The sequence below is a fragment of the Bos grunniens genome, chromosome X (genome assembly GCF_055505025.1).
Source record: "Bos grunniens cultivar Pamir isolate PY7600 chromosome X, Bosgru_T2T1.0, whole genome shotgun sequence".
NCBI classification, from domain to species: domain Eukaryota; kingdom Metazoa; phylum Chordata; class Mammalia; order Artiodactyla; family Bovidae; genus Bos; species Bos grunniens.
The window spans coordinates 50,538,129-50,551,693 of record NC_141194.1 but is presented as its reverse complement, the minus strand read 5'-3'; the positions used below and the strand labels follow the sequence as shown (position 1 = coordinate 50,551,693).

General features: G+C 36.5%; 1 protein-coding gene across 3 annotated transcripts in view; it reads right to left on the bottom strand.

Annotated features, from left to right (window-relative positions):
- The window catches only part of WNK3 (WNK lysine deficient protein kinase 3), a 194,734-nt gene that overhangs the window by 165,803 nt on the left and 15,366 nt on the right, over window positions 1–13,565 (bottom strand). For all 3 annotated transcript variants that reach the window (XM_086388564.1, XM_086388563.1, XM_086388565.1), the window contains exon 2: window positions 6,904–7,558. In XM_086388564.1, coding sequence (XP_086244690.1) covers window positions 6,904–7,440 — 537 coding nt within the window. In that variant the 5' untranslated portion in view covers window positions 7,441–7,558. The remainder of the gene's footprint in view (window positions 1–6,903; window positions 7,559–13,565) is intronic.

Here is a 13,565-nt window from a genome sequence, read left to right as displayed (position 1 = left end):
TTCTCTCCTCTTATTCAAAGTTCTTCAAAGTTAGAGAATGCCTTCTACTGCTTTTGAATAATCCCAAGACTCTCTAGAACAGTTCTCTTCTTAGACTAGAATCCATTAAATGCTGTTGTTGGGGAGATAAGAATCTATCATGTTTTTAATACTTCTGAAAAATGAGATTCCTTTGCTTCCCTTGGTAACACATACCAAGGTCTATCAGCATCAGGAAATTTGCTTGGGAAATCCCATGGACAGAGGAGCCTGGCAAGTTACATTCCATGGGGTCACAAAAGAGTCAGAAACAACTTAGTAACTAAACCACCACCACCAATATATTTATAGGTTCTAGGGATTAGGACATGGACATCTTTGGAGTGTACAACTATATGTATCAATTTGTTATCTAACAAGCAGATAGTTACCTCAAAACTAACTAACTAATTGAACTGGGAAAATTAATTATATTTCTCAGACCAAGTCTGTCTCCTGCTACTCTCACAACCTCTGTCATTTCATGAAAACATCTGCCTTTGGTTTATAGCTTTTTTTTTCAAGTCTTTATTAAATTTGTTACAATACTGCTTCTGTTTCATGTTTTGGTTTTTTGGCCATGAAGCATGTGGGATCTTAGCTCCCTGACCAAGGATTGAATCTGTACCCCTGGCACTAGAAGGCCAAGTCTTAACAACTGTACTGCCAGGGAAATCAGAGCATTAACTATATTTAAGTAATTTGTATTCTTCCTCCATTTGATGTAATTATTCTTTGCCTATGACAGTATTCCACTTTGAGGGCTGAGCCCAAAGAAAACAGTGGGAAATTAAAATCAAATAACACTATTCAGGGTATGCATATATGTAATGAAGCATCTTCTTGATAGCTCTAACAGAATCTAGAAACACTTCCAAAAGGGTCATAACAAAAATATTTTAAGAGCAAAAGTATCCCAGTATGAATACTTTGGACAACAATATTTATTCAGAAACAAATTCTAGCATATATTTTAAAATTATCTTTTCCTCTATTGGAAATTCAGGTATTTTCACACTATTTTCTAATTTCACAATTAAATGTAGGGCTGCCTAAAAATATACTTCTCCCCAAAGTGTTTTTGATAAATGAAAATAAAACAGAAACAAGTTTCTCCAAAATTTTGATAGATACTTCAAGCATGGAAGTATAGATCTTTAAACTGTTACTTCTACTGCATTGCTTGGAATATATTCACTACTATAATCAAAGTGTATTAGAATGCTCACTCAACATGTCAACCTGCTATAGTCAACTATGTCTTTTTTCTAATCTTTCTTTTCAGTAGCATTTTTAAAAGTTCAGTTCAGAGACTATAGCTGACTTGTTAGAGGTCTAGTTGTTAGATCTACTTAAAGATGGCCTGTTTAATTACCTTGAAAAGCACGTAATCACAGAATTGATCCCACAGTGAAGCTTATTATAAGCAAATATATTTAGAAACAGTCAAATAACAAAATTCATATATCTATGTGATTCCTCTGATTGGAAAATAGCCCCATTATATGAAAACTCAGTTCCATCAAGAAAACAAATGGCATACTAGTGAAAGTAAAGCAGAAGCTGGTTGTGTTCCCATGTGTAAAAGCAAAGTGCTACTGATTTTTCAAGCTGACAGTGGAGAAAACGATTACAAACCCGTGTGACCGACTCCTCCTAAAACTTACTAAACAGGGCTTTCAGTAACATCTGACCAGGTCTTTCAACATCATGAACTGCTGCTAAGTCACTTCAGTTGTGTCCGACTCTGTGTGATCCCATAGACGGCAGCCCACCAGCCTCCCCCGTCCTTGGGATTCTCCAGGCAAGAACACTGGAGTGGGTTGCCATTTCCTTCTCCAGTGCATGAAAGTGAAAAGTGAAAGTGAAGTTGCTCAGTTGTGTCCGACCCTCAGCGACCCCATGGACTGCAGCCCACCAGGCTCCTCCGTCCATGCGATTTTCCAGGCAAGAGTACTGGAGTGGGGTGCCATTGCCTTCTCTGCATCATGAACTAAAGTCTTCTAAATAAAACGTATGACTGACAGCCCTCACTCACAGTAAATTACCAATTTATCAAGTAATTACCAAGTAATCTACAAATTGTTTACAAAGAACAATAGATCAAAGTCTTTCCACTAATGCATTAAAAAATCAAATTATGGAAGAGAAAAAAATAAATCAAATTACGGAAACCATAAAATATGACAAACTGTTGAAATGCAGGTATTTATGGCCAAATCCTAAATCTGACACACATCATCAAAGGGTTTGTCTGTTTTTAACATCCTCAAAGTCAAACATCAGCAGTACAATCTATATATCCTGATTCTTGCACTGCCCTAAAGTCAATGTATTCTAAATAAATGGGTATGAGGTTTTTAAGAATTGCTGGACAAGGCTCAAGTATCTACCATAGGGGGAAATACCATCAAGAGAAAAAGGTATAAAAGTCTTTTCTGAGCTATGAATTTCAAATCAAACATGAAAAAGTAAAATTTTAAAAAGGAAAATAATTCATATTTCAGGGGAGAAGATTAAGAGGTGGTATGTATGCAATAAAAATATAGCTTACATATTTTAATGATGTTAATAAATAGAAAATACATATCAAGTTAATAAAACAAAAGTATAGACACTCAAATTTTATATATTATACATACACACCTATGCTAAGTCACGTCAGTCGTGTCCGACTCTGTGTGACCCCATAGACGGCACCCAACAGGCTCCTCTGTCCCTGGGATTCTCCAGGCAAGAATACTAGAGTGGGCTGCCATTTCCTTCTCCAAGGAAAGAATATAGAATAATTTAAACTGTTCACTGGGATATTTTTCAACAAAATTGCTTAATTACATAATAAAGAGTAAGATTTTACTGAAAAAAATATGAGAAATTGTACATTACAAATTACATAGTACTTACAGGAAAGTAATTAAAAGATGATGTCCTTATTATCTTCCTGGGATTCCAAATAACTTTATTGTTGCTGTTTTCAGTCATTAAGTCATGTCTGGCACTTTTTCAACCCCATGAACCATAGCCCACCAGGCTCCTCTGTCCATAGGATTTCCCAGGAAAGAATACTGGAGTGGGTTGCCATTTCCTTCTCCTGGGATCTTCCTGACCCAGGGATTGAATCCGTGTCTCCTGCATTGGCAGGTGGATTCTTTACCACTGACCCACCAGGGATGCCCTCTAAATAAGTTAGTTTTTCCTAATTTCAAATACGCAAAAAATAACATGATGTCTAAAAATAATATCAACTAGGTCCACTAATTTCGACATTCCTTTCAGAATGTGCTCAGTCGCTCAGTCATGTTCAATTCTTTGCAACCCCGTGGACTACAGCCCGCCAGGCTCCTTTGTCCACAGAATTTTCCAGGCAAGAATACTGGAGTGAGTTGCCATTTCCTTCTCCAGGGGATCTTCCCCACCCAGGGATGGAACCCAAGTCTCCTGCATTGGCAAGTGGATTCTTTACCATTAGTGCCACCTGGGAAGCCCAATTCAGAAAAGAAAACTTCAATTGTTGTTCTTTGTGTAAATTAAAATGTACTTTACACTTTAGGACTTCCCTGGTAGTAAAGTGGATAAGAACTCGCCTGCCAATGCAGAGAGCACAGATTCGATCCCTGGTGCAGGAAGATTCCACATGCTGTGGAGCAACTAAGTCCCTACGCCACAAATACTGGGCCCAAGCTCTGGTACCTACAAGCTGCAACTACTGAGCCTGTGTGCCACAACTACTGAAGCCTGCATGCCTAAAACATGGCAAAAGATGTTGCCTAGAACATGGCAACAAGAGAAGCCACCACAATGAGAAGCCCACACACCATAACGAACAGTAGCCCCTGCTCGCTGCAACTAGAGAAAGCCTGCACTAAGCAATGAAGGCCCAGTGCAGCTCCCCAAAAAACATACTTTATCTTTGTAAATTAAAATTTACATTTGCTCTCCATGACAGATCCCCAAATCTGGCTATATATCCAATTACCCAGAGAACTTTTAAAACTAAGTTCCTGGGGGAAATTCCCTGGTGGTCCAGTGGTTAGGACTCCACGCTTCCACAGCAGGGGCCACAGGTTTGATCCCTGGTTAGGGAACTAAGATCCCTCAAGCTGCACAGCACGAACAAAAAGTAATAATAATAAAACTGCATTTAAAACATAAATAAATAATAAAAGTAAGTTCCTGAGCCGAAAGTCTGCAGTGGATGCCATGAATCAGTATGCTGCTACTGCTGCTGCTGCTGTTAAGTCGCTTTAGTCGTGTCCAACTCTGTGTGACCCCACAGACAGCAGCCCACCAGGCTCCCCTGTCCCTGGGATTCTCCAAGCAAGAACACTGGAGTGGGTTGCCATTTCCTTCTCCCATGAATCAGTATATATGATATAATATTATATAAAGCTAATGTTGGTGTATTAAGGGAATTCCTCCTGTGATTCAGCTGGCTCTTGGAATTGATCCCTTATTTCAGGGCTTTTCAAGCTCTACTGTGCATAAAAATCACCTGCAGATGTTACTAAGAGGTAGATTCTGATTCAATAGGTCTGGGGTGAGTCCTGGGGACCTGCAGCTCTAAGTTACCAGGTGATGTCCATGCTGCTGGTCCAGAGAGTACACTTGGAGTAGTAAGACCTCATAGGATCTTTCAGTCTTTCCACATGTGAATAATAAAAGGTATTCCCATATGCAGTTCTTATTACTGAAATATTTTCAAGTTTTACAGAAACATTCTTTAGCATAGCTAGAGTATACAACTTGCAAAATATTTGACACATCTTTACTATGTGTCCTACTACCAAGTGAATGGAAATTATCTCCCCCATTTACAAACAGAATAACACTAAAAGATGAGTGTTACTCCAGTCAAAAGATACAAACTTCCATTTATAAGATAAATAAGTACTAGAAACATAATGTACAACATGATAAAGATAATTAACACTACTCTATGTTATCTATAGAAATGGTTACGGGAGTAAATCCTAGGAGTTCTCATCACAAGGAAAAAAATTTTTCTATTTAATTTTGTATCTGAGATGATGTTCACTAAACTTACTGCTATACTCATTTCATGATGTATCTTAGTTAAATCATTATGCTGTATACTTTAAACTTACACAATGTTGTATGTCAATTATATCCCAATAAAATTGGAAGAAAAAAGCAAACAACAATAACAACAACAAAGGACCAGACAATAAGTATTTTACATTTTGTAGGTCTCTACCCCCAAAAAAGATGAGTGTTACTGAAATCACAATGCAGAGATTAAATTAAAATTTACATAACTTTATACACACACACACATATATGCAAAAATGTTTATCACAACCATGTTTATAATAGTAAAATACTGGAGAAAGTCTAGAAGTCCAACAATAGAGGACTGATTAAATATCTTATAAAGGCATCTATCAAAGATAATGATGTAAATGTACAACTACCAGTAATGAAAAGATGTTCATGATTAAGTTTAAAAACAAAGTTTTGTCCAAACCTTATAGTATGGTTCCATGGGGGTGCATACAATCATATATACATTTATTCAAAAGAAAGAGTCCATAAAGATATATGTTAAAATGGTTAAAGCATCCTCAAAGAATTATAATTTCAGGTGATCTTAATGTTTGTTTACTTGAAGGATCTAATATTCCTACTATGACACAGACTTTATAATAAAATTCTTAAAGGGTAAAAAGGGGTGAGAAGAAAATCAAGTAAAGCCCACATAGCACATGCACACATCTTTCAAGAACTACTCTAATGGCTTGACTCCAAACAGTCATCAAGGGACTTCCTATATTCAAAGCACTTCAAATCTTGTTAAAACTGTAGTCTTGCATCCCACCCCAGACTTACAGAATCTGAATCTCTGATGTAGGCTCCTAAATCTGCATACAAAGCAAACAGTGACTCTTAAACACAGTAAATTTCGGAAACAAAAAGATTCCTAGAAATGAAAGGACCAAGATTAAATTTCAACCTATTTAAACGGCAAACTACAGCAAATTCAGAATGGGTGAAATCATGTAACATACCTATACACCACACGCAGCAACCACTGAAATATGAACAACAAAAACCTATATTTAGCAACCAGATTTATTTAATCTTAATTTTAAGCGTCTCTTGTGAACATTGATCATTTCCCATGAGCTGACTGAGGTCACAAAGGTTTTCTTTATGTTTGATCTACATCTGTCTGAAACTATTCCTATTATAACCTTTTCTATGATGTTCTGTCTCTATTTACTCCTACATTAGTTAAAAGTACTATATAGACATTTACTATGGAACCAAATATCTAGATAATTCAACTATTCTTCTGATGCTTTCACTTCTCCTTCCTAAACAACATTCCAGTTGACTAATCCCAGTAGATTCTGGCGATTATTTCATCCAAAGATCCTCTCTGAGGCAAACTCAAAGGCATGGAGAGGAATTTATACTACTAGAAGCCTTCAAAGAAGCAAGGAAAGCATTTCCTGTTCTGAAAAACAGCACATGAACCCCCAAAAGTCTATTGACAGAGAAATGGAAAATATCATACTGAATATATCCCTAACATATCAACTCATAAGGCATACATTTACTAAAAACTTTCAAAATGAGACATTAAGAGTTTTGAGAATTTCCTAAGGTTAATAAATTAGAATCATTTCCCCAAAGAAAGCCAGAACAGACTTTCCCACCTTTAAAACAGAGAGGCAAACAGTAGGGAAAAAAAAGTTTGGCATGAGCTCCTAAAAGGATTTAAGAAAGGAGCATAACTTCAGGGATGTGGGGACAAGTCCTTCATTTTATTTTAATCCATGATACATTTTAATCCTGGATCACTCAGAAGTCCAGGCCAGCTGAAACTGGAATTTATTAAAACCAAGAAGATTATATACCCACCTGCAGCTCACACCAAGCAACCTCTACCCATGTTTCAGTGTCGAGTCCTTTATATACTGTTTTAAATGCTCCTCTTCCCAGTTCTATGTCAAATTTCAGGAACCTGCCACTAGGAGAAGTAGCTACAGCCTTCATTTCTGCTTCTTCTTCCATCTCCTTTTCATTTTTCTCCTTGAAATAATCTTTTGAGGATTCTGATGTTCCCTTTGAACACTGCTCATATTTAACTTCTTGTCCTCCTCTTAGCACATTTGTAGGAAGCTTTTCTACTCTTGGAATATTTGTTGCAGTCTTTATTCTCTCATCTTTGGAGGAAGATTCAGCAACTTTGTCATCTTCTGTCATCTCAACACTCTTTCGAAAGAATCTTTTCTTTTCTATAGTTTCTCCAGAAGCAGAGAAGGTATTGCTTTTCTCCTTTAGTCTAGCTTCCACTGTCAAAGTTGCTGCAACCTGAGGAACTCTGTTTTCTAATGAAACTCCATCAGGTTTCTCAGAATCTTCTGTGCTAGCTGGCTCCCCTGAATCAGTAGCCATTGTAATTAAGGTTGGCACTAAACTTTTTCCTGTCCCACTCTTCAGTTCAGTTGCATCTCAGGTATCAGAATTATCAGGATGGACTTCCTTTTATATGGTCATATGTTTCCATAGCAACCTGAAGGGGGGGGGAAAAGGATATATTAAAATCACCCCACAAAGGAAATCATTAAGGAGAAAAGTCACCTGACTGTTTAATCCCTTTTTTCTTAATAAGAAGTTTGGTCTTTTTCTGTCCAGTCTTAGCAACCAGCAGCCTCCAGGGACTATGTCTTATCTTGTTTACCATTGCAGTCTTCAGTGCCTAGCAGACTACTTGGCATACAGCTCAACAAGTCTTCATACTGTATGAACATTGTTTATAAACCAAGTTCTCAGCCCCTTCTATGAATCTATCATATTTAAACCAAGTATCCAAACCTTGAATTTGCTTAGCTACAAGGTAATACACAAAATAGGCTTCTCTGGTGGCTCAGATGGCAAAGAAATTTGCCTGCAATGCAGGAGACCATGGTTCAATCCCTGGGTCGGGAAGACCTCCTGGAGAAGGGAAACGGCAACACTCCAGCATTCTTGCCTGGAGAATTCCATGGACAGAGTAGCCTGGCAGGCTACAGTCATGGGGTCACAAAGAGTCGGACATGGCTAAACATGCACACACATAATACACACAATAAGCAAAAATAGCACATAATTTCTCAGTAGGTGGTTTTTTCTAAAATTCTGGAACTAATCCATAGATTTTTTTTATTGTGGCAAAATTTAATCATTGTTAAGTGTACAATTCAGTGGCATTAAATACTCTGACAATGCTGTGCAGTCATCACTACTATCCATTTCCAGAACTTTTCCATCCTTCCAAACTGAAACCTATTAAAACAATAATTCCTCATCACCCCGGACCCTGGTAGTCTCTATTCTATTTTAGGTCCTTGTGAATTTGTTTATTCTAGGTACTTCATGTAAGGACTCATACAATATTTGTCCTTTTGTGTCTGGCATATTTCACTTGGCATAATATTCTCAAGTTTCATTGATATATATATATATATATTATGGCATGTATTTCATAAAAAAGAATTTCATTCTTTTTTAAGGCTGAATAATAATAGTCCATTATATGTATATAACACATTTTGTTTATCCATTCTTCTAGTCAGTGGATTGTTTCCACCTTTTAACTATTGTGAATAATGCTACCATGAACATTCAACAGTAGTTTTGAATAATGAAAATATTATACTTGTCTATTGAGCTTGCCTTCATATTTCAATAGGAAGATTTTAACTACTATCAAATAATAACACATACTATTTAAAAATGGCAAGAAAGACTTAAAATATGTATCCTCTTGAACCAGCAATTCCATTCATAGGAACTTGTCATAGAAAATAGTCAAGAATCTGTGCAAAGATTTAACTGTAAAGACATTCATTACAGCACTTATAATTTGGCAAAACTATAACTAAATACAAGCATAATAGGGGTTTAATTAAGTATTTCAAAATGAGATAGGGTACAGCATTTTAAAAACACTGTAGTAGTGAGACGAAAAGACATTTCCCATATGTCATATGGTTAAATGAAAAAAGAAATATATACAACAAACTTTCGTTACACACACACGATGTTAATTCTGAAAGGTGGAATTATGGACTTTTTTTCTTTCTGCTTTTCTGTATTTTCTAATATTTTCCACAAAGAACATGTGGAAATATGTGGAACATATAAGGGAAAACTGTTTAAAAGGTTTTTCAAATGATTGGTCAAACCAATAGAAAATTCTTTCCTTCTCACCACAAACATACATCACAAAGTTAAGCATGTATATCTGTTATGATATTATATAACCTAGAAGGCAGAATTTGTCATGTTAAACCAAAAATATACAATAACAAATTTGAAAAACTGAAGAAAAACAACTCTAAACTAAAACAAACAAAATTGGGTGACATATCCTAAACTGTTCTATACATTCAACACAATTCCTATCAAAATTCCAGTTGGTTTCTTTAACAAGCTGATCCTAAAATTCATATAAAACTTCAAGGGTCCCAGAATAGCTGAGTTCAAGCAAACCTGAAAAAGAACAGAGCTAGTGGACTCAACCTTTCCAATTTTAAAACCTACTATAAAGCTACAGTATTAAGACAGTGTGGTACCAGCATAAGGATAGATGGATAGATAGGTGGAATAAAAATACAGAGTCCAGAAATAAACACATATATTTGTGGTCGACTGATTTCCAACAAGGGTGCCAAGACAATTCAATGGGGAAAAAACTCTCTGTTCAACAAATGGTGCTAGGACAACTGGATGTCTACATACACAAGAATGAAGTTGGACTCTTGGGAGTCCAGGTTAAGTACGCTTCCTGGAAAAGATGCCTGAACTGAGTCTCAAAGAAAGAAAATTAGCTCATCCAAGCAGAGAGAAGATGACAAGCAAAGTCATGAAATAGCAGAACAAGTATATAAACAATTCACTAGCAATACTAGACCTGGTGGCTCAGACAGTAAAGAATCCATCTGCAATGCGGGAGACCTGGGTTCAATCCCTGGGTTGGGAAGATCCCCTGGAAGAGGGCATGGCAATCCACTCCAGTATTCTTGCCTAGAGAATCCCCATGGACAAAGGAGCCTGGCAGGCTACACTCCATGGGGTCACAAAGAGTCGGACATGACTGAACGACAAAGCACAGCAATACTAGAAGCAGGAAGATGAGGACAAAGAGCAGATAGTCACCAAGGATTTCTACGATATACAATGTAAAACAAGATCAGTTAGAGAGCTACTGTAATAATCCAAGGAAGAGTTGCTGAGGTTTGAGTGAAAATAGTGTCAAGAGGTAAGATATATTAACGAAGTACTAAATACAAGATTTACTATCTGAATGAATATGACTGTGAAGGAACAGGAAGAGTCTATGCTAACTCCTAGAAATTTGCCTATCAGATGACACAGCTAGGACAGAGCTAAGAAACTAATAGCTCATGATGTGCTACATGAGGTTACACTGCGAAATTAATAGATTTTGAAAGTCAGTAAGACTAGTATTACCTGCAAGTGGGAAAAGGTAACTAACAATGCCTCATTTAGGTAGAGATATTTTTAACTTATTTTTAGACTTGGAAAAAGACGTGCAAGAATATACAAAGAATCTAGTATACCCTTCACTCACATCCCCAGATGTTAACATTTTAGATTGGACATTCTTAAGACTAACTCTATCCACTTCACCTAACTAAAGGTAACTTATTCAGAAACCTCAAAAGCAAAGATCCATAAGTAAGACAAAAGGACTGCTGCTGCTGCTGCTGCTAAGCAGACAAAAACAGGTAAAAAAAAAATCAAAGAATTTAAGTTGGAAAAGCCTTCAAGATTTTTTAACGGCAGAACCTCTTTTTTTAAAAAATATGAAATCTCACTCAGAACCCTAATATAAAAATAGAGGGGCAAGTAGTGCTGCCCTGGTATAACAACTATAGTTATAATGTCTGGTCACCTGGTTTCCCAAACCATGGAATAAGCAGCAGCAAAGAAGAGAGATGAGGAAATCAGTGTTCCTTTAGTCTTAAAAACCAACCCCTAAGACAAAAAATATTACTAAAAACAAAGAACACTTTATAAGCATGGAAAGATTAATTCATCGGGACAATGTAACAATTATAAACATATACACATCTAACAACAGAAGCCCAAAATATATTAAATAAAAACTGACAAAACCAAAGAGAGAAATAATTCAGTAGTAATAGTAGGAGATTTTAATACCCTATTCTCACTACTGGGGAGATAGATAAACTAGACATAAAATAATCAAGAATCTGGAAAACTTGACCAATAGTATCAGTCAACTTGAACTAACTGCCATCTATAGAACACTCCACCCAGCAAAAACAAAATACACATTATTTTCAAGTACACATGGAAAAATCTCCAGAACAGATCATGTACTATGCAATAAATCTCAAAAAATTTAAAAGAACTGAAACCAAAGTATACTCTCCTACCACAAAATAATTAAATTAGAAATGAACAGAATAAGTGTATATAGATCAGTAGAATAGAATTGAGAGTCTGATCAACTGCTTTTCAATGGAGCGGTCAAGACAATTCAATGGGAAAAGAAGAGTCTTTCAAAAAATGTATTGGGACAACTGGATATCCACATACAAAAGAATAAAGTTGGACTCTTACCTCACACCATACAAGAAATGAACTCAAAGTGGAACATGGACTTAAATGTAAGAGCTAAAACTACAAAACTCTCAGAAGAAAACATTAAATTCTAGGGACTCTGGGTTATGCAATAAAATTATGAAATCATACTGTACCGAGGTACAAGTGATAAAAGAAATACAAGTGATAAAAGAAAATTGAGAAGGTGGACCACTCATTAGAGAAATACAAATAAAAATCACAATCAAATACTATTCCATACCCATGATGATTACAATAAAAAAGACAAGACAGTTACAAGTGTTGCTAAGGATATAGAGAAAATAGACCCCTAATACACTGCTGGTGGGAATGTAAAATGGAACAGAGTCTGGCAGTTCTTCAACAAGTTAAACATAGAGTTACTATATGAATACCCAAGAGAAAGGAAAACTTATGTCCACATAAAAACTTATACATAAGTGTTCACAGCAGCACTACTCACAATAGCTGAAAGGTGGAAACAATTTAAATGTCTAACAACAGCTGGATAAACAAAAATGTGTTATATTCATGCAATGCAATATTATTTGGCAATAAAAAGAAAGGAGGTATTGATACATGCAACAGTAAGGATGAACCTTGATAATATTATGCTAGGTGAATGAAGCCAGAGGAAAGACCACATACTGCATGGTTACATTTATTTATATGCATTGTCTAGAAAATGCAAATCTATAGAGACAGAAAATAGATTACTTGCTGCCTTAGGCTGGGGCATAGGAACTGGACTGACTGCAAACTAGCACAAGAAAACTTTCGGGGGTGATGAAAATGTTCTAAAATTAGATTGCAATCAAGGTTATACAACTGGATAAATTTGCTAAAAGCCACTGACACTTATACTGGTGAATTTTATGATATATAAATTATATCTCAATAAAATATGTCCTTTAAGAATCTTCAATATTGTGACTAAAATCAAAGCCATCATAATATCAAATATATCTTTTTAAAACTATACTCTCTACCTCCCCCACCACCACCCCCACCCCATTCTAACCACTCTCCTCATCTTTTGCCTGGCCTCTTGGGTTAAGAATCATTGGTCTGAAGGGAAAAGACCTGATAACAATAAAATGTAATAGCTGGTGGCCTAAGGGTAAACAATGAATAAGAAAAACAAACTTTTAAAAAACAGGTAAAGAACTTCACTAAGCAGAGTATATCAGTGGCCTTTTCATCATGTATCCAATAGCTGCTGCTGCTAAGTCACTTCAGTCGTGTCCGACTCTGTGCGACCCCATAGACGGCAGCCCACCAGGCTCCACCGTCCCTGGGATTCTCCAGGCAAGAACACTGGAGTGGGTTGCCATTTCCTTCTCCAATGCATGAGAGAGAAAAGTGAAAGTGAAGTCGCTCAGTCGTGTCTGACTCTTCGCGACCCCATAGACTGCAGCCCACCAGGATCCTCTGTCCATGGGATTTGCCAGGCAAGAGTACTGGAGTGGGGTGCCATCGCCTTCTCCATCCAATAGCTACTTAACCATAAAAAAGAGTTTCAGAACTCAGGCTTCGGAGTGGGAGAAACCTGGAATCAATCATGGTTCTGCCTCTCACTCCTCAGAGACTTGGGGCAAATTACTTAACCTCATTCATTTTTTATTTCATTTGTAAAATCTCACAGGACTATCATGAAAATAAAATGGAAATATACATGTAAAGTACTTAACACAGTGCCCAGCACAATATAAAAAAAATAAATGGAAGCTTTTATTTCCTACATCTTACTAACCCCTAGGGGAAGCACTATACTAAAGCACAACTCAACAATACTCAAGAAAACATAAAATGATTTTTCAGAACACTATTTAGTAAGGCTGAAAAGTATATAATACATTCTTTTAAACCTTTCCAGTAAGAAACCATGGTGGCATTGCTAAAGGGATACGATCAGGATAATA